Raw genomic sequence first — 27,007 nt, forward strand, 5'->3', positions numbered from 1 at the left:
TATATATAAATTTGACAATGTGTTTAATGAACCCTATGTACTAAAGCATATTCACTAGAAAAGTTTCAAGAAGGCAAGTTTCTACAGATCTATATTAAAGATATAAATCTAGAATTAAGATGAAATTTGTAATTAGTTCAACAAATATTGAATAAAGCTGGTTAGTTCTCTGATGATATTTATATTACTTATATACAACAGACTTAATCAAAGTGTTGCCAACATTGATACTTTGATCTTTGTACCTCATCTTTAATTTAACCATTTAACCAATACCTTAATATTACCACTGATGGCGGAAGAGTGGGAAGAGAACTCATTCTTAATTTTGCAGAGATAAATAAAACCTAACATTCATCAAAATGTTAAGACGACCTGCTTAATGAAATAATTCCTACACTTCATACATCTAAGAGTTTTTTTTTCTAAAGATAATAAACATTTACTGATAGATTTAATAAACATGTTGACAATGAGAACAAATGTAATCTGTAAGAAACAGCTGATTTTCTCCAGGTGTTTTATGGTATAGTCCATCTGGAAGGTGACCATAATCTGACATTCAATAAACATCCTTGTGTAGAATGAACAAATGAAGGATGTACTAGACAGATTTAAAGGGTAGGTTCCTTCCTTCCTGTTTCATTATTGATCTCATTCTAATCATTTCACTTTGTTAAATTGTGGGTTTTTATTATCTGTTATAATTTTTTAGTCAAACGTTATGTAGAGGAAATCACTCTACATAACACTTCAGAAAAGTATTCTTATGGGATCACATTCAATATAAATAATACATGTTGTAAAAAAAGTTATAAATTTATGTGTCACGATTTGATACATAATGTATTATTATAATCATGTGTTATATAAATAATTCGTCAATATATACTAGTAACTGTTTGTTCAACAACTTGTTACAGCAAACCAGTAATCGAATGCATATGAAAGATGTTTTGACCCCACCCATTTTATATAATAGCACTTAAATGCATGTCCACATCCATTTGAATAATAATAATGATTAAGTTGGAATATGTTTATTATGGAAATCTTAATGAAAAAATGTTGAACTTATCTACTCATAGAAATACTATCAATGTTCAGATTTTAGTGTTGGGGGTACCGTACTTGGTAAAGTCAAAATCCTCACATCTTAACAACAAGGACAATACTTTATTTTGTTTTAAGAGGGTTACACAGTTAGTTATACGACTAATTTTCCTTGAGTGCCTCATCATACACAGTAAAACCTTTTAAAAAAAATAAGAAGTGCAAACAAACATAAAGCATACAATAGAACAAAATGCTCAGTAAATAGTGAACAACTGCATAAAATGTCATTAAAATAAATAAAATCAAATCTAATATTTTTGGGGTGTAAATTCCAATACAGGAATGATGACCAGCTGACATTTACAAAATGCAATGCTAAAATAAAGAGAGACAAATATACAGAGACCTTAAATGGCAACTTTGTCTTAAGTTCAAGTAATGTGGCAGTCATTTCATGTTAAAATTATACCTTATCCTGACTTGTGCTGAAAAATTCAACATACCTTAGGGAGCTACCATTTGATTTTTATGGGGGGGGGCTAGGATGAAAAATTTTGTCCTGCATTTTTTTTTAGTTGTAATCTCTGTCCTTCTTTTTTATTTTTCACTCTATTCGGTCCTGCCTTTTTTTTATTAGTTTATCCTGACTTTTTTTACCTAAATTGTCATCCTGCCTTTTTTTTTGCAAAGTGTCTCATCCTGCCTTTTTTTTTTACTCAAAACTCCTGTCCTGCCTATTTTTTTCAAATTTCATCCTAGCCCCTCCATAAAAATCAAATGGTAGCTCCCTTAAATTGCATATTAGAGCGTACTTTTCCAAGAAGTTGGATAGTACAAAAACAGGTACTTCTGATTGGAACAACAGGGCAAATGTGCCCTCCTATTATGATTTCAACATGGTTCTACAGTATGCTTTCATTTGATGCAAAAACTCCCCAAATATTTGGTCTATTGACAAAGATACAGCAATGTGTAGGAACTTTGATTTTGATTTGAATCTTATTTAGAATAAAGTTTTATTTTGTATTTGAAAGAAGATCAAAACAAGGGATTTTAAATCTTTGACATATAGTTGCATGTGTATGTGACTTTGAAACTTTTGCATAGTTTCTATTTTATAGTCTTTAATAGTAACAACTCTATTGGTAAACGATAATATTTGGTATGCAGTTGTATAAGCCTTGACACATCTCATGTCCTTGAAGATTATTTTGTCAGCCCTACAGCAATGTTCCATTGACTTTAAAACTTCTTATCGTTTACATGCTAATGTTTGAAATATGTGAATGAAAGAGAAATCTTCAATGGTAAGACAATGATTTTGATAAGCATTTTGTCAGTTTTAGCATTGACACATCTTATTCCATCTAAATTATTTGGTCTCTAGACCTTCTAAGTCACAATATATTGAATTTGAAACATTTGCATTGTTTACATGATTAAAAGTGTTGCCATTTATTTTAAAACATTTGCAATATACCATCAAAATTACATTAGGTCCAGACATATTTCTGTGTCAACAGGTTTCTGAATATTATTTGAAATGTTTCATTTCTTTAGTAAGTGCTGGTATCATTTGGGAAAAATAATAAAAAAATCCAAGTTTTTTCTTTTTTTTGCTTCAAGTTTTAATTTGATTTTTGATTACTTTACCTTTTCCTTTTTTTCTGACGCCATAATCAATAGTTTTTTCTTTATAAAGAAAGAAGGAAATATTATTTTTTTTTATTTGAACATTTCCTGCTCAACTTTTTAGCAGGAAATATAACCATGCAGGGCAGCAGCACCATCAGTGCTCATTTAGGTAAATTTATTTATAATCAGAATTGAAAATAAATAGTACATAAAAAAAATTCAATGATATATATATTTAAAGGATGTTCAAAGATGAATCTAGATTCTTAATTTCAGTAGGAGTTGTATCCCTTTATTACTTCAATATTCATACACTAAAATAATTACATTACATGTATGTTTCATTATATTAGGTTGTTTTGATTGGCTAACAGCAATATCGTGTCATTCTGAAATTAACCTTTATTTCAAAATGAAATTTAACATCTACAATAAAGTGCACAGATAAATAACAAAAAAACTTCGTAAAAATCGTGTTTTCATGATTCTAGCAAAAAAAAAACTGTAATTATAATTTTTAAATGATTCTTTTATATATATATATAGTAATTTTATAGGGTTGTGAAAGCGTTGTCTGTGTGCATATTTTTTATAATGAAGCACTTCCAGGCTTCATTCAAAATGTTCTTCAGTCAACTCTTTTACATCCAAAAAATTTACAAAAAGAAGCATTAAATTCTTAAATGAACTATGTTTATCTCATACAAGATCAATAATGATTTTCCTTTTTACTTTAAAAAAAAAAATGATGTATTTATTGATATTTTAAACATATGATAAGGATGTTATGCCTATAAGAGAACTACTACAGTTAATATGCAGATAACTTTTGGCGTAGTCTAAAAACATTTGAATGTCCAGTTGTTACAAACTTTGTTGAATTACAGGATCATATTTGAAAGTAAAAGACTCTGATGAAAAAAAGAAAACAAATAGAGAAAAGATAATAAATACAAAACTACCAATTGAACAGACAACAAATGAAATCCTATGTATTCTTTCAATGATAAAACAAATGTCTACATTTTGTATCTGAACTTTTACTGTATGTTGAATTTGGGAGGTGATTTTTATCTTACCTCCTGTACATTTCCAGGAATATGATTGGTTAAAAGCGTCCGCGTGCAAACCGTGTATATTTGATATTAGGTCAGTAGTGTGGCGGGGTTTATCTCATACACGGTTAGTAGTGGAGTTACGTCCCTAGGTAAGAAGGGGGCGGGGCTTATTTCATACACGGTTAGTAATGGTGTTATGTCCCTTTATAAAAACAAAACGGTACTGAGAAAAAAACTTAAATGTTCCAACAGACGAAGAAATTGATGATTAAGATTGAAATAAATTCATAAAACACATTTAAACCTTACAAGTCGTTATTGTTGGCATCTGTTTTCGTACGATCAATGGAAGTATTTTCTTAATGCTAACAGTATTAAAGACTTGATCATTTTGAGAATCACTAGTCTTAATTTCACACGTTAAGATAGTCGGTAAGATAAATTCGTTACATAGTGTGCTAGTGACGTAATACGGTATATATGGGGTAAGTAAATTCCATATGGGGATTCGAGCTTCGCTCTCACCCCATATGGAATTTACTGACCCCATATATACCGTATTAGGTCACTAGCACACTATGTAACTAATAGTATTTGCTATGATGTATTAATGAAAATTGAACAATAAATAGAGAATATCATATGGCTTTTTCAATATCGCATTCGTATCAACCTGAGACACCAATATAATCACAAGACCTCTGCTCGAGGGATTATATTGGTTGAGGGTTGATACGGTGTGTGATATTGAAAAAGCCATATCATATACACTTTATTATATACATTAACCTCAAGTAGATGTTTTTATGTGACATGACTTAATACAGATAAGGAGTTTTGAAATAACGTCATACAGATTATAAGTTGACATGACATCATACAGATTAGGGATTGATAAAGCTTTGCAACAGTGACTGCAATCGATGACGTGACGTCATACAGATTAAAGGTGTGATAAAGCTTTTGCAACCGTGCTGATATCGATATCATCACGGGTGGCTGATACAGCACGCTTGCCATTGACTGTATTACACATACAATTTATCTGTATTTACTACTAAGTATATAATAAAAACAAATATTATACAGAAAACAGGTATTATAAAAGAGCACAATACCAGAACTATTAAAGATGACTAATCAATACTCACAAAAATGAAATTTATAATTTATAGATTTTAAAGTAGAATATACTACTGGATTTCCCAGAAAATACACATATATCTGGTTTTAAAAGTTGCAATAATTTTTATGAACAAAACACACAAAAAAAACATATATCTTCACACAGGCACTTGTCTCAGAAATTGTTTTTCTATATACTTTGTAAAATTGTAAATTTTACCCACGCATGCACGGCACATAGTCATCAATATTATGATGGAGTGCGGAAACTAAAAGAAGAGAGAAGAAGGGACCTTAATATATATTAAGGTATACAGGAAAACAATTTCTGAGACAAGTGCCTGTGTATCTACAGTCTCAATTTTTCTTAAAAACAAGTGAGGTTCACAATATTTTATTTTTGTATTCTTTAACATCTTAACATAATATCTTTAAAAAGCAAAAATAATCATCAAAGTACGATCTACAGGTAAGTCATAAGCCCACCATACAAGGGCTGTATAGCCAGTCAAGGTTGTTAAAAACTTCCATTTGTTGATAAGTCATAAGAATAACTGCACCATTTTTAGGGTGTTTTTGTTGAAACTGTAATAAATAAAGAGAAATTGCTAACATTGTTAACAGCAAAAATTAGCAGTAAAACAATATAAAGTCTGAAATGCTGCAATTGTCAGCTTAATGCATTGGAGAAACTGCCCTTCAAAGGAGTTTTTTTATTCATTTCTTATGGTTTCTTAGAAGATAAAAAGAAACTGAGGACAGCTAAATCAATTAGTCAAAAGCGCCAAAATTATCTCCTTGTGTAATGTCTGTATTGGGAACAATACTAGATATATAGAACTTTTGTACAGCAAAATTTATCAGCAAGACAAAAATTTAGCATACAAAACGGGGCAGAAAGATTTTTTTGGAATTTAGAATACTTGTGGTGAATTTGAGAATTCAGGATTTAGTTAGATTGTGATTACTAGAAAAGTGATTTAAATGATGTCATTTTCAAAATTTTACAAATATACAAAAGCAACTATGTCTATGAAACAGGTTATGGAAATTTGAAAGCATAGAACATTTTAAGGTATCATATATTTTGGGGAAAAGTTGAATGCCAACAGTGGTCGAATCTAAGCTTTTTTGTGTACTGACCAGCAGGACCAGTGGACTAAAAATCTACTGGTCCGGCTCCAAATCTACTGGTCCTAAAAAATGATGTTCATTCGACAAACACTTATTTAAATAATAACCCCCATTACAGCAGGTAATTTATTTGGTAAATAAATTGAAATTGCGATGCAATCAGTGATTTTTATCGACAATTTTCTACTGGTCTACTGGACCACCAGCTGACAGAGTCTACTGGTCTGATGCAAATTTTACTGGTCTCGGACCACCAGACCAGCGCTAATTTCGACCCCTGAATGCAAATAAGTGTAAAAACTTATTCTATATCAATCTTTGGTTTATAAGGTAAAAACAAAAAGGTAGCTTTCATGGCTTAAAGACCTAATTAAGATTTTTTCTTTTTTTTTTTAGATCAAAACTTTCTGAACTTGGGCTCTCAAAACACAACTGCTGATGAGACAACACAATCTACAGCAACAATTGTGACAACACAACCAGCAGAAATAGATGTAACAACACAATCAGCAGCAACAGACATAACAACACAATCTGGAGCAACAGACATAACAACACAATCAGCCGCAACAGATATAACAACACAATCAGCCGCAACAGACATAACAACACAATCTGGAGCAACAGACATAACAACACAATTAGCAGCAACAGACATAACAACACAATCTGGAGCAACAGACATAACAACACAGTTAGCAGCAACAGACATAACAACACAATCTGGAGCAACAAATGAAACAACACAATCTGCAGCAACAGATCTGACAACACAATCAGCAGCAACAGATCTGACAACACAATCAGCAGTAACAGATCTAACAACACAATCTGGAGCAACAGACATAACAACACATTTAGCAGCAACAGACATAACAACACAATCTGGAGCAACAGACATAACAACACAATCTGGAACAACAGACATAACAACACAATCAGCCGCAACAGATATAACAACACAATCTGGAGCAACAGACATAACAACACAATCTGGAGCAACAGACATAACAACACAATCTGGAGCAACAGACATAACAACACAATCAGCCGCAACAGACATAACAACACAATCTGGAGCAACAGACATAACAACACAATCTGGAGCAACAGATCTAACAACACAATCAGCCGCAACAGACATAACAACACAATCTGGAGCAACAGACATAACAACACAATCTGGAGCAACAGACATAACAACACAATCAGCCGCAACAGATATAACAACACAATCTGGAGCAACAGACATAACAACACAATCTGGAACAACAGACATAACAACACAATCTGGAGCAACAGACATAACAACACAGTTAGCAGCAACAGACATAACAACACAATCTGGAGCAACAAATGAAACAACACAATCTGCAGCAACAGATCTGACAACACAATCAGCAGTAACAGATCTAACAACACAATCAGCCGCAACAGATATAACAACACAATCTGGAGCAACAGACATAACAACACAGTTAGCAGCAACAGACATAACAACACAATCTGGAGCAACAAATGAAACAACACAATCTGCAGCAACAGATCTGACAACACAATCAGCAGTAACAGATCTAACAACACAATCTGGAGCAACAGACATAACAACACAATCTGGAGCAACAGACATAACAACACATTTAGCAGCAACAGACCTAACAACACAATATGCAGTAACAGACATAACAACACAATCTACAGGAACAGATGTTACAACACAATCTACAGCAATAGATGAAACAACACAATCTGCAGCAACTGGACAAATGACACAAAGTTTGGCAACACAACAAACAACACAAGCTTCAGGAACAGAAATTTCAACCCAGGTTGCAGTAACTGACCAAATAACACAAAATAATGCAACAGAAATAACATCTCAAACTGCAGAAACAGAACATACAACACAAAGTTCAGGTACAGAAGCCATGACACAAACTGAGGGTACTACCATTAGTAAGACAAGTGGCACTGCTACACAAGGAACAACAACGAATTTGGATATTGTTACTACCACAGAAGGAGCAACAGTTAATACAGCAAATGAGACTGTCACAGAAGGGACAACAAACAGTTTGGCAACTGTAACTCCTAGTGAAGGATCAACAGCAAATATGACAAATATCCCTGCCACTGATGTCACAACAAGTGTTGCAACTGTATCTAACGGTACTGCCACTGAAGGTGTAACAGTAAGTATAGCAAGTGTGACTGGCACACAGGAGACAACACAAAGTTTAACAACTATCACTGCTACAGAAGGAACAACAATAAGTTTAGCAACAGACACAACTGGTACTACCACAGAAGAAGCAACAAATAATTTCACTACTAAAGCTACTGATGGGGTAACAGTGAATGTGGGATCTGGCACTGCTACTGAAACAACAAGTTCTTCCAATGAAATGACAACCATTGGTATGGCAAATAGTACTGCAACAGAAGGCATAACAATGAGTATGGCAACAGACCATGCTACTGAAGGGACAACTATGAGTATGGAGCCAGGCACTGCTACTGAAGGGACAACAATGAGTATGGCAACAGGAAATGCTACTGAAGCGACAAAAGGCAATTCTACTGAAGCTACAACAATGAGTATGGCGCAAGGCACTGCTACTGAAGTGACAACAATGAGTATGGCAACAGCCACTGCTGGTGAAGGGACAACAATGAGTATGGCAACAGGCAATTTTACCGAAGCAACAACAATGAGTATGTCAACTGGCAATGCTACTGAAGGGACAACAGGAAATTCTACTGAAGTGACAACAATGAGTATAGTGTCAGGCACTGCTACTGAAGGAGCAACAATGAGTATGGCGATTGGCACTACTACTGAAGGGGCAACAATGAGTATGGCAACAGTAAATGCTACTGAAGGGACAACAATGAGTATGGCAACTGGCACTACTACTGAAGGGGCGACAATGAGTATGGCGACTGGCACTGATACTGAAGGGGCAACAATGAGTATGGCAACTGTCACTGCTACTGAAGGGGCAACAATGAGTATGGCAACTGGCACTGCTACTGAAGAGACAACAGTGAGTAGTGCAACTGGGACTGAAAATGGCACTGCCACTGAAGAAACAACAATGAGTATGGCAACTGGAACTGAAAATGGCACTGCAACTGAAGAAACAACAATAAGTATGGCAACTGGAACTGCCTCTGAAAAAACAACAATGATTATTGCAACTGGCACTGTTGCTGAAGTGACAACTGTGAAGGAGACGCCTAGCACAGCTACTGAAGGGGCAACATTTAGTATGGCAACTGGCACTTCTCCTGAAGAGACAACAGGTAGCATGGCAACTGTTTCACCATCTGAAGAAACCAAAGTGAGTTTTTCAACTGGCACTGCTGCTGAAGGTACGTCAGTGAGTATGGCAACTGGCACTGCTGCTGAAGGTACATCAGTGAGTATGGCAACTGGCACTGCTGCTGAAGGGACAACAATGAGTATGGCAACTGGCACAGCAACTGAAGAAACAACTATGAGTATGGCAACCAACCCTGCAACTGAAGAAACAACAAGTTTGGCAACTGGAACAGCATCTGAATTGACAACAATGTTTGTGACAACTGGTTCAGCTACTGCAAGCACTTCTGTGGTTACTGAAATAAGTACAATGGAACAAACTGTAATAGGCTCTACTGTATGTAAGTTACTTATTTATTTAAGATTGTGTATGTTTTTAGTCCACTACTGATACAGTCAATTTTTCTTGATGAATTACAAGTTTATAGATGAAATCAAAAATTAAATACTGTGGATTCATCATTATTTGTTGAATACCAATTTTTGTGGATTAATAACCATGAAATTGAATTATCAACAAATAACAAATTTTATATAGGCTTGTACGCAAACTTCAGCAAAACAACAAAACTAAATATCCATGAACATGTAAGTTTTCCTCAATCCACGAATATTGGTACCCACGAAAATAAATGAATTCACAGTACTTGACAAAATTTACAAAAGTTACTCTTGGTTCTCTGGTAGTAGTAAATCATGAAACCATGAAATTAGTTATCCTCTTAAGGTGGCTGGTGGGTACAAAAATTTCAGCAAAATTAAACCTTTATTTTTTCATTACAAATTTTATTTATTATGCTGTTAGTTATTACTTTATGATATAGTACAAAAATCAACACAAAAAAACGATTCGGTATGGCCCCAGATGACTTTTAAAATGTTTATATCATTGAAAAAGCTCCAAATTATCTCCCTTTGGTGCAAAAATGCCATTTTTTGGCATTAAATTTGAAATATCTTTTTTAACTCTTCAGTGACCTATATTTTTTATTACATGTATTGTTTTCAAATAAGCTGTACATATACTAAATAATTGTAAAATTTAAGCGATTTCTGTAATTAGGTTATTTTTTTATTTCGATATTACCTCTATTTCTCCTATTAGCTCAATAGAAAAAAAGGACATTAACAAAAATGTATGCTTCTTCCGGAGGCAGATTGTGAGCTTAAATGAACGGTGACCCCATTTTTTTATTTCATTTTTCTTTTAAGTATATGATAAAGTTCATTTATAAAAAAATATAGCGAAATCCTATATTAGAAAAAAAATTTGATTTGTACCCAGGAGCCCCCTTAATAGATTATTTTCTTCCTTCAACCAAATAAATTGATACCAAGAAAAATGAAGAAACAAATCTACAGTATATTGTTTCTTTCTTAATCATAATCAAACTTATTACTTTTATTAACCAGATTTTTGTGACAAAAATGTCGGTTATTGATTTGGGGATGTACGTCAGTCGGGTGTCGGGTGGGCGGGCGGCACTCAAATGTTGTCCGTGCATTAACTCATGAACCGTTCAACCAAAGCTTTTAAAATTTTAATATGTTGTTACTGACAACTAAATGAAGGTCAAGTTAATAATGTCGATTTTGACTTTTACTGTTCAGGAGTTACCGTTCTTGAAAGATTGAAAAATGGAGTTTCCAGTCGTGTCCATGCATTTACGCATGAACTGTTCTACCAATGCTTCCCAAATTTTAATATGTTGTTACTGATGACAAAATGGAGGTCAAGTTCAATAATGACACTTAGGACTTTTACCGTTCAGGAGTTATGGTTCTTGAAAGATTGAAAAATTGTGTTTCCAGTCGTGTCCGTGCATTTTCTCATGAACCATTCAACCAAAGCTTTTGAAATTTTTATATGTTGTTACTGATGACAAAATAGAGGTCAAGTTCAATAATGACAATTTTGACGTTTACCGTTCAGGAGTTATGGTTCTTGAAAGATCGTAAAATGGCGTTTCCATTCACGTTGTTGCATTTACTCATGAACCATTCAATCTAAGCTTTTCAAATTTTAATATGTTGATACTGATGACAAAATGGAGGTCAAATTTGATATTGACGATTTTCACTTTCACATTCATCAGTAATGGTTCTTGTGATATTGCCAGGACACAAATAAATGTTAATAAATCCGGTTTGCTGTCGTTGTGACAGCCTCTTGTTTTAGTTTAAATAAAGACAGACCCAGGTATTGTATCCCCACACAATGTCTTCCTTGTGACAATTCATATTCTTCATATTCCAGATTAAGGCCCAGATACCAGATACTCACAGAAAATCATCCATACTTAAAATATCTTATTCTTTTTATTTCAGTTTCAATAACAGCAGGCCCAGCTACTGGATCGTCACAAAATGTCATCCTGATTGTTAGTATAGTGATTCCCATTTTGTTACTTCTACTCATTGGTTTAATCTTTGTGTAAGTATAAAACATTGAATATAATGAGGTTTATCTTTTATTAGAGAAATATTTATTTTTTCTTAACAATTACAATTTTGTTTTTAGTAAAGCTAATAAAAGAGAGACAGAACACACTAATTGGATATTAAATAAACATACGGGTAATGACAATGCTGTGGCAAAAAATGAAGAACAACCAAAAGATTAACAACAGTACACATGTTGACAATATCAATAACACATCGTACATTGGACATACAATAGTTTTTGGTGGTGTTGCACATGACAAGTGCCTATGTGGTGTTGGTCTTGCTTTAGTTTTCGATGTTGTGGTTTGGAGTATAAATTGTGTCATTTAATGTAGAATAGTAAGACAAAACGTTTAGATTTTCTTTTGAAATATGCATGATAAGAACAAAGTTGTCAAATTTCAATAATAGATTTAGAATGAAGTCATTTTATTATGGTGCTCAATTAAAAAAATAAAACTATTATCAACATCTCAACATCTGAATGTACATTATAAAGAAATATGCATATTATTCCTTGACAAACATAGTTCAGCCATGTTTAATAAGTGCAATTTGTGCAAGATTGTTGAGTTAATTGTACAAACAGGAAAATGAAAACAATCAATAATTAATTATTTTCTTTGTTTTTTGTCTAGAATTCTTTTTAAGAAAAAAAGAAAAAAAAGTGCTGATTTGTATACCAATGTCCGTTTGAATGAATACAAGAAGTCAAGACCAGATGGTTCTGTTAATGTAATAAATGGTAAGTACTGATAACTTGTTTTATCTCCCTTTACTATGCCTATACCCCCCTGCTCAGTTGCTCCATAATTCTCGTATCATGGCTTTGAGATGAGAGCAGTCATTATCAGTGACGTCACAATGTCTGAGAAGAAGTTATCAGCGATCCCCTTACCAAAAAGTGCTAACTTGTTGCACATAAGTTGCACATAAGATGCTCACGTTAGAAACTAACATGATTGCACACAAGTTTTTTAACATGCAAATTAGGTGAGCATTTTGTGAGCAAAAAAATTGCACATATGAAACTAACCTTATTTGCATGTTAAAAACCTCACGTGCAACTGCTCATATGAGCTTTTGTTTCACATGTGCATTTTATTAGATTGCTCATATGAGCAGTTGCTCACATGTTGCACACGTGAATATTATAGTTGACCAAAACAAAATGGCTGCTTTAAAAAAGGAATATTTTTCAAATTTAAATGAAAATCTTAAATAATTCAGTTGAAAATAAAATAACTGATACATCATGTTAAAAGAGTTATTCTTTAATTATTGTCAGTTAATTATGATTTTCATATCATTTTTTTTTTTTTTTATTTAAACAATAATCATGACTAAAAACATAACATTACATTATAAAACTAATAGAGGGACTTGCAAGTTTAGTACACAATGAATGTCTTTGATTAATAAGTACTGTATTTCAAAAAGTTTAAAAAGGAAAAATCTTTATACATGTAGTACTTATTTTGAAGCAAGTTACCTGTATATATATTCCCATAAAGGACTTAAAATTGTAATATATTTCAAAATCTGACACAAAAATGAAAATAATGAAATAGAAATGATAACTTACAAATAATTAACCACAGCCACACTGGTTTTATCAGATTTCAACAATGCCTTTCTTCAAATAGTACTATATAGGACTTAACATTTTCCATATCCATCTACCTCCATTTATTGCATGCTTTTCATGAATTTGAATTTACAGGAAGTACATGACTGGGCATGTCATTTTGAAAAAGCTCATATGAGCAATGATGTAGGTTAGTTTTGAATGGTTAGAAGAATGGAAAAACTTTTCAAAAAACAAAACTAACATAAAACTAACATGGATGATAAAAGCTCACCTGAGGTTTGAATTGCACATGTGAGTATTATGTTAGATTTTTGTGGGCACATATGAACTACCAAACTGCACATATGAGCAACCTGATTTGCATACAATTCTTACTTGCATCTCGTGTGCTTCACATGTGAAACTTATGTGCTTTTGTTAGCAATTTCTGTACAGGGATGTCACAATTTGAGAGGAGACGTTATCAAGCTTGCTTTCTTCAAGCGTATTACTGTCTTAGGGAGGGGGAAAAACCAGGAATAGAACAATAAACAGATAATCTTTTTTTTTTGTATAGATAGCGTAAAATATCAGCCGATTGACACAATGTGAAGCTTTTTAGCTTGTTGGCTGCGCTCACTCACCAAATATTTTCACATTGTGGCTCGTGGTGGATATTATATGATATCAATATGAAGAAAACCCAATAATCTATACACACATGCAGTAAACTTTTCTTTATTTGAATGCTTTCTCTTATATTTCTAAAAGACATTTAATAATGTGTCACAGTAAAAAACAAGAACAAACTATAAAAATCAGTCGCAAAAAAGATTGACTCATCAGATTAGTTCTAAGTACAAAAGTAACTAACAAAAATATAAAGTAACAATCTAGGATTACTCATAGTTACTGCTAATTAGTCGACAGTTCCTCTATAATATTCGTTCCAAAATGGAAGAAATATTTCTGACTATAATTTCCATTGAATGAATTACTACAGTATTTGTTTTTGAAAGAATAGAAGTTATAGTATTTGCTACAACAGGAACAGATATTATAACAATGTTAATAACAAAGTTTCTGAAGTAACTTATGTTAGGAGGAACAAATATACAGTAACAACAAGTATCATTGGGTGTCATTAGAAAACAAAAACAAAATTCATATAGCAGTAAACAGAAAGCTGAACTATTTATATACTTTTGCAAGAAAAGTATACTAGATATTTAAGTAGTCTGCCTCACAAAAATGCTTTTGACTACTATTGATCGTATGTCATCAACAATTCAGTATACTTATGATAAATCTTAGTCATAAGTTTGTTTTGTGAAAGCGACTCCTTGGTGGATAAAACATGTAATGTGATACTGCATGTTGACTTTCTATTGTGCATTATTTTATGTTCTTTCTAGAGTTTGATCTTCCAGGAACAGGTATGTTATTTCTCTCAATCTTACAAGCAGTCTATCTGATGAATTTAATATCTAATTTAAGTGTTACCTTTCTTCATGCTGTCAGTGTGCCCATCTGTCCCGTTCATATGTTGTGTAAGTCCCTAAAATTGGTTTCAATTTTCAAACTTTAATTTGCCTCAACAATATGTTATAAATATTATACACAATGTTTATTACTACAAAACACAGATCAAGTTCCAAATTTGGTGTCCTTATTTTTACTGTTCATGAGATATGCCCCTTTATAAGCATAAATATTGCTGATATTTTGGTCTTCGTTCTCATACTGAAGTTTTACTCAATTAAGTGTTATGAAAATTATACACAATGCTTTTTACCACAAAACAAAGATCGAAAATAGAATTGGATGGTGTCATTTTTACCATTCATGGCTTATGCCCATTTATATTCACGAAAATGCTGAATGTTTTGTTTCCATTCTCTAACTTGAGTTTGCCTCAACCAAATTTTATAAAACTTATACACAATATTTTTTACCACAAGACATAGATCAAATTTGAAATTTGGTGACATCACTTTTACTGTTCATGAGTTATGTTCCTTTAATACATAAAAATTGCTGATTTTTTTATGTTTCTGATCTCTTGCTTTATTTTGCTTCAATTAAATGTTATTAAACTTATACACCATGCTTATAATCACAAAACAGTTTGAACTATGTGACTCATGCATATTTACAATTGGGGGAATTGTTGACCCATAGTCACATTCTTCATATATTTATTTTTTTATTTTGTTTAAGCAGGATCTCTAAAAAAAAGAATTAATAAATTATGATATATTTTTTTTCTTTATATGCAAAATATTATTGTTAGCCTCGTCTGATTGCAAACCATGTGGTCAGATTTTTTTTGGAGGTTTTGTATTTATATCTCTTACTTCAATGGCTTTGGACATATATTAATTTACACATGTGTGTCACTTTGAAACCAAACACTTTTTATACTTTTTTGGCCTATAAATATTGATCTTATTTTTGGTTTAGAAATGCATAATGGTGAGTAACACTTCTTTTCTAACAGCAAAGTCTATCATTCTACAGATGGTTGCATTCTAGTTGTCATGTCTCTTTGTTCTTTATTTTGTGTCTTTCCTTGTGAAATGATTAAACAGTAATTTATGATTTTGGAATTACATGTACTTGCAGAAAAGAAATATTCTGGGTGTATTCCTACATCAGCTATACATAGTGTAGAATTTTTCACTTTTTTGCTTGCTTCAGTTTCTTTATATTTTGAGTTATAACTATTTTAAAAGTTTTCTTAACATGCAAGAAGTTAATACAATGATCATTAACACACTTTGCTTTCTTGATTATACTATTAATGTTTGTCTGATAAGGTTTTCTACACATTTGTACAATTAGATGGTAAAACTTGTATATCTATTAGTAGAGGAACCTGAATTGCCTTGATAAATCACCAACCTTCAGTGAGCAAAATGCAAATGACTGGAATGAGTCACAATACCTTACAAGTATTAGTTATAGGCTGAAATAAAGTGGACATATATACCAAGACAGTCAAGGGTGTTAATATGATTTTTGGGGATAGCCTTTCAATTATTGGGGACAAACTGAAGTTATGTAAACTTTCCTTACAATTATTGGAAATAACCCTGAAGTAACATGGCTTGCCCTTTACAACTATTGGTGATAACCTGAAGTTATGTGGATTGCCCTTGACAATTATTGGTGATAAATTGAAGTTATGTGACTTGCCCTGTACAACTATTGGTGATAACCTGAAGTTATGTGGATTGCCCTTGACAATTATTGGTGATAAATTGAAGTTATGTGACTTGCCCTTTACAATTATTGGTGATAACCGGAAGTTATGTGACTTGCCCTACAAGTTACTGATGATAACCTGAAGTTATGTGGAGTGACCCTAAAAAAATTATTAGTGATAACCAAAAGCTGTGTGGGTTATTGGGGACAAACTGAAGTTATGTAAACTTTCCTTACAATTATTGGAAATAACCTTAAGTAATATGGCTTGCCCTTTACAACTATTGGTGATAAATTGAAGTTATGTGGATTGCCCTTTACAATTATTAATGAGATAAACCTGAAGTTATGTGACTTGCCCCGTACAACTATTGGTGATAACCTGAAGTTATGTGGATTGCCCTTGACAATTATTGGTGATATAAACCTGAAGTTATGTGGCTTGCCCTTGACAATTATTGGTGATATAAACCTGAAGTTATGTGACTTACCCCGTACAACTATTGGTGATAACCTGAAGTTATGTGGATTGCCCTTGACAATTATTGGTGATAACCTGAAGTTATGTGGATTGCCCATTACTATTATTGGTGATAACCTGAAGTTATGTGGATTGCCCTTTACAATTATTGGTGATAAATTGAAGTTATGTAGATTACAATTATTGGCAAAAACATGAAGTTATGTGGCTTGCCCCTTACAATTATTGGTGATAACCGGAAGTTATGTGGCTTGCCCTACAAGTTACTGATGATAACCTGAAGTTATGTGGAGTGACCCTAAAAAAATTATTAGTGATAACCAAAAGCTGTGTGGGTTGATCCTTTCAGTTGTTACACTGATACACTGAGGTTTAGTCTATTGACCCTTAATATTATTGGTGAAACACTTAAGTTTTCTATGTTGTGTCATATGTACTATTGTTTGTCTGTTCAGTGGCGGATCCAGAAAAAAATTTGGGGGTGGTCCCAAATGAATATTGAATGGTATGAAAAAGGTTAAAAAATACCTTCGACATTATGGAAGATCATGAATTTGGACAACACCATGCAATGCACATATTCCTAGGTAAAGGAATTTAAAGACATGTAAAACTGATTTTTATTTAAGACTCTATACAATATCTTGCAATCTAAAATAGCACAACATACAACTGTCATCTGAATTAGGCAAGCTGTAAAAAAAGTTTAGCTAAAATGTTCCGAATCGGTAAAAATAGTTCTACGTAAAATTGTTCAAAATTTATTAATTAAACAAAGAGTCGTTTATCAGGTCATTCAACATCATGCATCACGGGTGTTTCCTTGCAAAGTTATCTATAATTTGTTTTATGTTAAGTTCCAAACTGTAGTGCACATGCATCAACGCAAGTCCGTTTAACGCGATTGCCCCATAGTTGTTCTCAGGTAGGTTTTTAAAAGTGATAACTCACTCTTGGATCGCTTACATTCGCAACTCGTCACCCCCATGGTAGCTATGATTTTTAAGATAACAGAAATATTTGGAAAGTCAACTTCTTCATATTGAAACCCCTAAGGTGACTGGGGTATAAAAATATGGTCACTTGGTCTTCTCCTGACCGGCAGTAAAACGCTTGCCGAAGTGGGGCGTCCGTTTGGCTGTGCGGAATGTATCAAGTTCGCAGTCACGTCCAGTCAGAAGGGGGACGTTAAATCCGATGCCTCGTGTAAAGAGAGTGCCACGCTCTTTGCACGTTAAGAACCCTTGCAACAACTCTTTGAGGGGTCCGTAGGTGGCCTGTTGCAAGGCAAAATTTCTGTCCCTATCCAATATACCCTCATTTTCCAGTGGCAGTCCAAATTCTCCCGACCATCATCCCAGATGGCCTCTATCGTATCCACCTACCTATTGTATTTTTTTGTGAACTTGTTCTCGTCCTGAATATGCATGAAATATTTGCCACTGGACGTTAAGCAACCAACAATCAACTAATCTTCATATTGACGAGCTGTTTTGACAATTTAATTACATGTATACAGGTGAAACGCATTGATCCGTATTCTATCATTGTGACACCTCCAGGTATCCAGGTAATTCATAACCAATTAGTGCGATGAAAGGATTAATCTTAAGTGTTAATTTATTAATTAGCTAGTTATTGAAAAAATAGACACTTTAAAAAAAAATGAGGTTCGTCATGGGGGTGGTCCGGTGCGCCGTGGGACCACCCCTGGATCCGCCACTGGTTTGTCTGTTTGTATTTTTCATTTTTAGCCATGGCGTTGTCAGTTTATTTTCGATTTATGAGTTTGACTGTCCCTCTGATATCTTTCGTCCCTCTTTTAAGTAGATTGACTTTTATTGCTGATGAACTGAAATGATGTGGCTTTCCTCTTACGATTTCTAGTGGTAAAGTTGCCCGTTATAATACTGGTGATAAGTTAAATGGACTTGAAATCTATATAACTCTGCTATGAATCCCTTATTTGCTTTTTTAAACATAATTCATTTATAATAGAAAGAAAAAGAAGACACTTATAAAGTCATTCAAAATCATAATATCTGAAAGATGTCTGTTTCGGAATAAATTGAGGCAGATTAAGATTTTACTGGAACCAGACCTCAAGATGACCACAGATTAGATTAGCACAGGACCATTAAGATTCCCAAAATAAAATTTGTGATAAAAAAGGATGACGTTTCCTTTACTATTTTTTGGCAAAATCAATCATTAGCACTAATTAATTATTCAAACAGGAGTTTTGCACCTTGGAAGTAGAAATTATATGGAAAATTATAAAGGATTTCAAGTCTACAATTTTTGTAGGATATTTAGAACAAAGTTATATTTGTTTTTTATTAATCTAATGCCAAAAAAACAAGTTTTCTAAATAGAAAATTCTTTATAATCCTGTACAAAAAAAACTCAGAAATATTTTATTGGTTTTATAGCAGTTTGGTTTAGAAATGGAGAAACTCTGTTACTGACAGCAGTTCCAAATCGAAATGATACATGTATATATATTGATTTTAACTTCAGATTTCTATTTAAGATGTGATGGTAAAAAAAGCATCATTGCTTTATATAACTTTTATTACATTTCAGAGACAACATCATTGAATAGAAGTCGTAATCCAAGTTTGGCAAGTTTGGGCAGTGTAGGCAAAGGCAGTGTTGGCAGTGGAAACAGCCAGAATCATGTGTATAACAATGTTCCTACAAAGAAAGCTGTACCTATCAACAAGCTTCAGTCCTATATAGCTGCAATGAATAGTAAAAAAGGATTTGAAAAGGAATATAAGGTATATAAAATACTGACTGAAGTGACTACAGTAAAATTACAAGTCAATAAGTAGGTTGCAACGACCTATATTTTAGGGATGAATAGTGCCAAATAAGATTAAAGTCTGGGGCGTAGCTGGGTCCCTTTGAAGTGCACGCCAACCAAGGGGGGGGGGGTTTGTGGGGGATTGCTCCCCCAAGATTATTTTTTTGGCTAGACGCAAAATGGTGCGTTCTGACGGCCTAAAATTGGTTTGATTAGCAAATTATTAAGACTGTATTTGATCATTTTTTATTGACAAACATCCTGAATATTTTTCAAAAATCTGCCCTTCGTATTTTTAGTTGCAACAAAAACGTCCATGGCCTTGTCTAAATTGACCTCAAAATCACGGTGGAACCCAAAGCCGATAATCTGTCATTTCTCATTGTGGAACGGATGTACGTTTTCAAACGTTTCAGTACGCTAAACGACCTTTCAGCTGTAGCACTAACAAAGGGCATTGTTAGGAGAACACACAGTATTGGTCAATTGGTCATTAGTTATTTGTTCGACCACACACGGAAGAAGATATTGTGCATGAAAACGGTTTTCTGAATTCAGAAGTCGAAAATCAAGTTCTGTGATCATATGATCCAGAAACGGATAGTAGAGAGAAATTCGCCAGTAATCCTTAGGTGTTTCCGCTGGATGGTTGGCTCTCGAGGTTTACACCACATAGGAACATTTTCAACTATACCAAAAAGCTCAGCTATATCAAGAGTGGTTTGGTATAGCTCGTTCCAAACATTATCATCATTTTGCTCGGAACGCAAAATTTCAGTTAGTAACGGACTAGTACTGCGGAACTTGATGAAGTCTTGAGAGGCTATTTTATTTTATTTTTAATGCGTTGACGCCTTAATATTTTGTCGACAGGAAGGTGTCAAAACAGAACAATATGAAGTATCCCTTCAAAACAATAATTTAAAGAGGGAATTCAGATTTGTATTGACCGTTATCGTAATTTACATATAAAAGAGAGGTGAAAGATACCAAAGGGACAGTCAAACTCATATAAAGTTTACTGTAATTCATTAAATTGTTCAGGGTCGGAACCAAAGTTGAGAGATAAAAATGGAACAAAAGTCAATTGGTCATTTTTTTGCCAAAATAATGTACGAAATTTACAACCCTTATCTAAACAAAAACGTGGGTTTACAACCCCTGCAGCCCTGTTAGTTCAACGACGCGTATTATATATATTTCTTAATTGAAATGGAGTTAATATATATACCTTGTCGGAAATTTGAAAGTGTGGACATCTTTCCATTTGTCGGGCAAAAGTTGTAACTTTACATCTTTTCCTAAGGATTTCGAATCTTTCAACAAAGAAATATCTGGATAATTAATTAAGCTAAGTTCAATCATCGTCAATTTTTGACGTTTCAGGGGTCTTAATTGTCCTATTGTGTTGCTGGGTGTGTTTCTGCATGACTATCGCTGTTGGTAGGCGTTTTTGTGAGAGAAAAAAAGTCCAACATTTGCCCTTTAGGCTTGTCACGCTTTGAAGTGTTCATGTTTTATACGCTGCTTTTTACGTGAGTACCAGAAGAAAATTCTCGCAAAATAAATTAAAAACGATTTCGGTCAGGATTGATTTTACAGACGGAAATATTATTGTGACGTTATTAATTTAAAATAGTTATACTGTATCGTTTTCTACTTTGCTTGGTTAAGTTAGATTTAATATTTTTTACTCGTTTGTATTTTTATTTTATTTTTCGGCGTAAATTATTTTTTTAGACCCCGCGATGTGCACGCCATGGCGTGACAGCGTATATGGAGCTACGCCCCAGAAAGTTACATGTATATTACATGGCAAGTGATATTAAGTACATGAATAATTTTTCACCACAACAATCCTCTTTTATTATTTGAAACAGTTCACAACATTTTATGGCCATGACCTACATTTCCTGCTATGGAGACCTTTTATATTTTTGTGTTCAGTTCTATTATTCAGAAAATTTCTATGCGCCTTTTTAGAATAAGTGTGCCACCGAGGGGTGCATTTGTATCAGATCTTGAACAAATCAAAGAACAAGTATCGGATTTTGATATAACAAAGCTATGTTCTATTGTCATATGTTTTATCTTATAGGTATTACCAGCTGGGATGGTTTTACCACATAAAATAGGTCTTTTTGAAGAAAATAGAAGTAAAAATAGATATATCAATATGATTTCTTGTAAGTATTTGATTACAAATAGAAACATAGTGCACTTTATGAAACATAAGACTGTGAAGTTTATACCCACAAATCTAATATCATGATCCTATATATTCTTTAATTGAATTTAGCAAATGATTTGGGCTGTGTCCCTGTTCTTTTTAATATGAGAGACAAATTGGAATTGTATATTATTTTTAAACAGCTTTTAAATGATAAGGGTTTTTAATCATACACCATCTTCATGTTTGTTTATATTATCAGAACAGTGCCATCGCAATATATTTAGATCATATCCCCATATTCATGATTCACTGTCATAAGGAACTCTTCAATGTCATTGGCCTTCATACTGTGAAAATGTTATGAAAGGTAACTATGCCTTATGATATCAGGAGAAAGAACATAATTCTTTGCAGATCAACAGAAAAAATGTCAACTTTTATCTGCATATTGTGTACAAGTCATTAGAAAATTCAAATTTTGTTTAATACCACTTTATCTTTGGAGATCAAATATTTTGTCATCCTCTGTGATTAAATTTCATATGCTTTGTATTTGAATACTTTTCAAAACTCACATTTTGAAATTTTAAATGTAAGAGTCTAAAATTGTGCAGTGTTGTATCTCTCTTGATGCACTGATATAATCTAATTGATGAAGTACAAAAATTATCACATAGTACATATCACATGATTAATACTCATTGTTTTGTGTTTTACAGATGACCATTCTAGAGTAGTATTAGACAGAGAGGTTGAGGGAGATTATATTAATGCTAACTATATTGATGTAAGTGAATTTTGTACAGAAGGAGGATGGAAAGGGGGATATTTAAGACAAATATGATCTAGCTTTATATTGCACATCCAAAAAGTATCTCATTTATTCTACAGGTTTATTTTTGTGAATAAAATCAATGTTTTCACAGTGTCCTTTATAAGCATTGCTTTGCTATGTAGAGTAGGATGTTTTAAGGTTCCTAATAGATTTCATTTTAAAATATGATTCCCATGAGTTTTCAAAATCATGTTGAATCTAAAAATATCAAGAGTTCTCCTTCAAAACTTCCAGGTACCAGCACATTGATTTTACATTAACACAGACAGTCATTTTGAGACTTTTGCATAAGTAAAGAGCTCCTCAACATACTAACAACACAAAACTATTTCTCCTTTTGTGTTCCTTTTGAACTACCACTAAAATTTGATCGAAAATAATCTGTTTCATTAAAGGTAAATACTTTCCTGTTTTATCAATTAATACATTTGTGATATAGTTTCAAGATTTAACTGGTTACATGTTTTTATTTCAGGGTTTTATCAGAAGAAATGCGTACATAGCTACACAAGGTAATCCTATTGAGTAAATATAAGAGCGTTTCATAAGCCAAAGATGACTCACAATTTTTATTTGTTCAGTTCTCTGATTGTTAATTGCTTAATGTCCAGTGGCAAATATTTGTTTAGAAAGCACTATATGAATGATAATATATTAACATTACTACATGTATTGTAACTTGTCAGATTAAATCATTTTTGTATATAATTCAGGGATAAATGAAAAAAAATCCATATACAAAACATGTCACGATTTTGTAATTAATCATTAGAAATTTAGCTTGCCATGAAGTTAAACCAATTTTATGTTATGTCAGTATTTTGAAAGTTATGTTTTTTCTATCAGGTCCTACTAGAAACACAACAGAAGATTTCTGGTATATGATCTGGCAAGAGGAAGTCGGCAAAATTGTTATGTTGACCAATTTAGTGGAAGCCAATAAGGTGACTTTTTTTAAAATTCAAACATGAAAAGTTAAAAACAAGGTTATCAAATTTCTCTTCTCTTCAGATTGTATACCATTATGCTGAATTACATATCCTTATATGTAGACTTGCCCTTTGCATATATAAATGACCTGACCCCATCTTTCAACAATACAAAGTCTAATTTTTTAACGCGATATACAACAAGACCAAAGTAATGATGCTTCCTGAACTTGCCTAAATCTTATCACTGTGAAAAAGATATTCAATAAGTTTATGCTTTGAAAAGGAAATAAACATTTGAGAATGAAGATAAATGAGTTAATCCACTTTAGCAGAAAACAAAATGATAATAGTGAAGAAAATTGTATGTACTTGAGACAAATAAATTGATAGTACTCGTGAGAATAACAACATATTTAAGAAGCAGTCTGCTCTAATTTGTATTTTTTACATAAAAGAGTCATTCAGCAAGAGTTTTCATTTCTCTGGTAGCCATATAAAAGTCAACTATACGGTTATGAATGCTAAGAGTTTTAAACATTATATAAGGAGTTTCAGTGAAATGATGTTCATTATTTATTTGTTTTTTCTAGGTGAAATGTTATAAGTACTGGCCAACAGAAGACGGTGATTTATTATTAAATAGTTTACAGATATCACTTAATTCTGAAGAGAACTATCCGTCGTTTGTAATCAGGAATATATCTATTATTGATGTTGAGGTTAGTATTAACACAAAAAGTTAAGGAACAGGACTTTTGTTGCTTTTCTTCTTCTCATAGTGACAGTGAGGCGTTCAACACAGAGCAACAAAACTCTTGACTCAATGCAAGTATAAGATGGCCCCTAGCACCGGCTTGAGCGGAATTCTTTGTTCTTTTATAAAGGTTGAACTTAATCTTAAATTTCAAAGCTTTTATGCTTAGGAATGATAAAGAGTAGTAGAAAGAATCTATTTCAGGTTCAAACAGAAAATTGTAAGGTATTCTTAATAACTTTAAAATTTCAAATATACTTGGTTTCTGATAGTAGAAATTGGTTGAAATGTACATCTTGGAAATTAACAACATGAAACAAATCTCAAAGTAGTTTTTTCCTCTTAGGAATTCAACGAACAAAATCTGCATTCAAAATACAAAGTGTCTCAATACTATTACCTTTAATACTTATATACAGTTTTTATATATATATTATTATGATTGCATGAAATCTTCTATGGTACGAATCTAATTAAGTTAACTTAGTCTATTAAGTACATTTGTTCTTTTTTTTTCATTTCCAGAGAAATGAAACAAGAAACATAACTCTATTCCATTTTACTGCCTGGCCTGACCATGGAGTTCCTGATCCATTCCAGATAATGATATTTCACAGGAAAATATCTCAAACTTCAACACCTCTGGGTGGTCCAATGGTGGTTCATTGTAGGTAAGGATGTAATATTTTATAAGTTTACCACCATTTATTAGACGGTCATTGGGTAGCTTTCATCCAGGGGGAGACCTTTCATCTCCCTTTTTTAATATTTGTTATAGTTTGAAAATGTGTAATATCCAATTTGAAGATTTAGTGTGAAGATTAATCCATATTCCAAATAAAAGCAACAGAGGACATTAAATGCAACTAGTAAGTCCTAGATTTTTTAAGATTGAAAATGTTTTATAAGTTTAAAAAAGCAAAGAAAAATTTGTTGATTATCTGGACTTTTATTTTTTATTGACATCTCGGAATTTAATTTTATTTAAAACTTTTCAGTGCTGGCATTGGTCGTACAGGTACATTAGTTGCTATTGATTCACTGTTTAAACAAGGGGAAGCCTCTTATTACTTAGGAATTAACCAGTACGTCAGAGAGATGAGACAAAACCGTGTTAACATGGTGCAGACCCTTGTAAGTATAGAGTATAAGGTTTTTTAAGCTTCCCTCAGAAATCATTTTGTAGTTATTAACTTTATAGAAAGAAAAAATTGGAGTACAATTGTATTTTAAAAAATGAAACAACTGTCTCAAACCAATTTTTACTTTCATAGAACATTATACAAGAGATTGATATATATTTTCCAAAAATGTCATGATAATAATAGTTAAGTATGATAGAAACTGCTATGAATGACAAGACCTTCATTCATTTTGGAGTAAAATATTTCATTATTTTGAAAAATCAACATCTACGAAAATATTACCGTAGTACTTTTTTTTTAGTTTTTATTTATTGATAAAGTTTTTGCATGCTCTTTTTTATTTCAGACTCAGTACATATTTATTCATACAACTTTACTTGAGATGTTTGCCTGCAGTAAAGATCCTGTGATATCTAGAGATATGTTCTACCAAGTCTGGGCAGATCCACAGTTTAAAGACAAAGTCCACGATGAATATTTGGTATATTTTTATTTAGAGTATAGAATATTATATTTTCAATAAAACATATTGAAGTCCAGCTGTACTGTACATTTGTATTTATTGTTTTCTTCTTTTATTTATTTTATTAAATTATTTTTTTAGTTTTTGATTTTACATTGCATTTGGACATATTATTGCATTTAAATGATAGAATAGCTTTGGTTTCTGCCACCAGTTAATAATATTTTTAATTTTACATAAAAGCATTTACATGTAAAATTGAAACTTAAAGAAAGTAAGATAGATAATAAGTCAGTTATTTTTTCAGAGTTTGATGGCACTTAGACCAGAGTTTGCTGATGGTGAATATTCTATTGCTAATGATCCTGTCAATATTGATAAACACAGAAACAGTAAAATAATGGCATTGGATAAATACCGAGCCTATCTCCAGTCTTATTCTGTAAACCGTACTGATTATATCAATGCTGTTATTTTGCCAGTAAGTATAAAGATTGCAAGACCGAAATATAAGTCAGACTATTTTAGAAATAAGGTGGTATGTATTCTTAAGGGACTACATCAAAAGATCGATGTAGGATAAAAAACTTAAATCAAATAGTTTAGGGGTGGGGGGTCAACATCGCTGCAAGTTTTGTTAATCCAAAATCTATTTTACATATATCCCTATTGGTCAATCAATTTTTCCCAAATTAAGTTAAGAGGGGGGTGTGGGGGTCAGTGAAAAAACTATGTGAATTAAGTTTTTTATCCTTCATTGAACTTTTGATGTCGTCCTTAAAGGAAAGAATATTTTTAAAGCTGTGTTATATAATTGCTACATAACATATGGTCTTTCAGACAGACCAAGAAATGGGAAA

The 27,007-nt window shown here is 32.6% G+C and overlaps 1 protein-coding gene across 3 annotated transcripts in view; it reads left to right on the plus strand.

Annotated features, from left to right (window-relative positions):
* The window catches only part of LOC139501147 (mucin-22-like), a 52,713-nt gene that overhangs the window by 18,254 nt on the left and 7,452 nt on the right, over positions 1-27,007 (plus strand). For 2 of the 3 annotated variants that reach the window (XM_071290143.1, XM_071290147.1), the window contains exons 6-19: positions 6,405-9,674; positions 11,662-11,767; positions 12,417-12,523; positions 14,764-14,784; positions 19,623-19,819; positions 21,944-22,031; positions 22,738-22,805; positions 23,329-23,365; positions 23,700-23,797; positions 24,376-24,504; positions 25,065-25,210; positions 25,538-25,673; positions 26,031-26,165; positions 26,455-26,628. In XM_071290143.1, coding sequence (XP_071146244.1) covers positions 6,405-9,674; positions 11,662-11,767; positions 12,417-12,523; positions 14,764-14,784; positions 19,623-19,819; positions 21,944-22,031; positions 22,738-22,805; positions 23,329-23,365; positions 23,700-23,797; positions 24,376-24,504; positions 25,065-25,210; positions 25,538-25,673; positions 26,031-26,165; positions 26,455-26,628 — 4,712 coding nt within the window. The remainder of the gene's footprint in view (positions 1-6,404; positions 9,675-11,661; positions 11,768-12,416; positions 12,524-14,763; positions 14,785-19,622; positions 19,820-21,943; positions 22,032-22,737; positions 22,806-23,328; positions 23,366-23,699; positions 23,798-24,375; positions 24,505-25,064; positions 25,211-25,537; positions 25,674-26,030; positions 26,166-26,454; positions 26,629-27,007) is intronic. The other variant, XM_071290154.1, reaches the window with a different exon arrangement.

Source organism: Mytilus edulis, chromosome 1 (assembly GCF_963676685.1).
Source record: "Mytilus edulis chromosome 1, xbMytEdul2.2, whole genome shotgun sequence".
Taxonomy (NCBI): domain Eukaryota; kingdom Metazoa; phylum Mollusca; class Bivalvia; order Mytilida; family Mytilidae; genus Mytilus; species Mytilus edulis.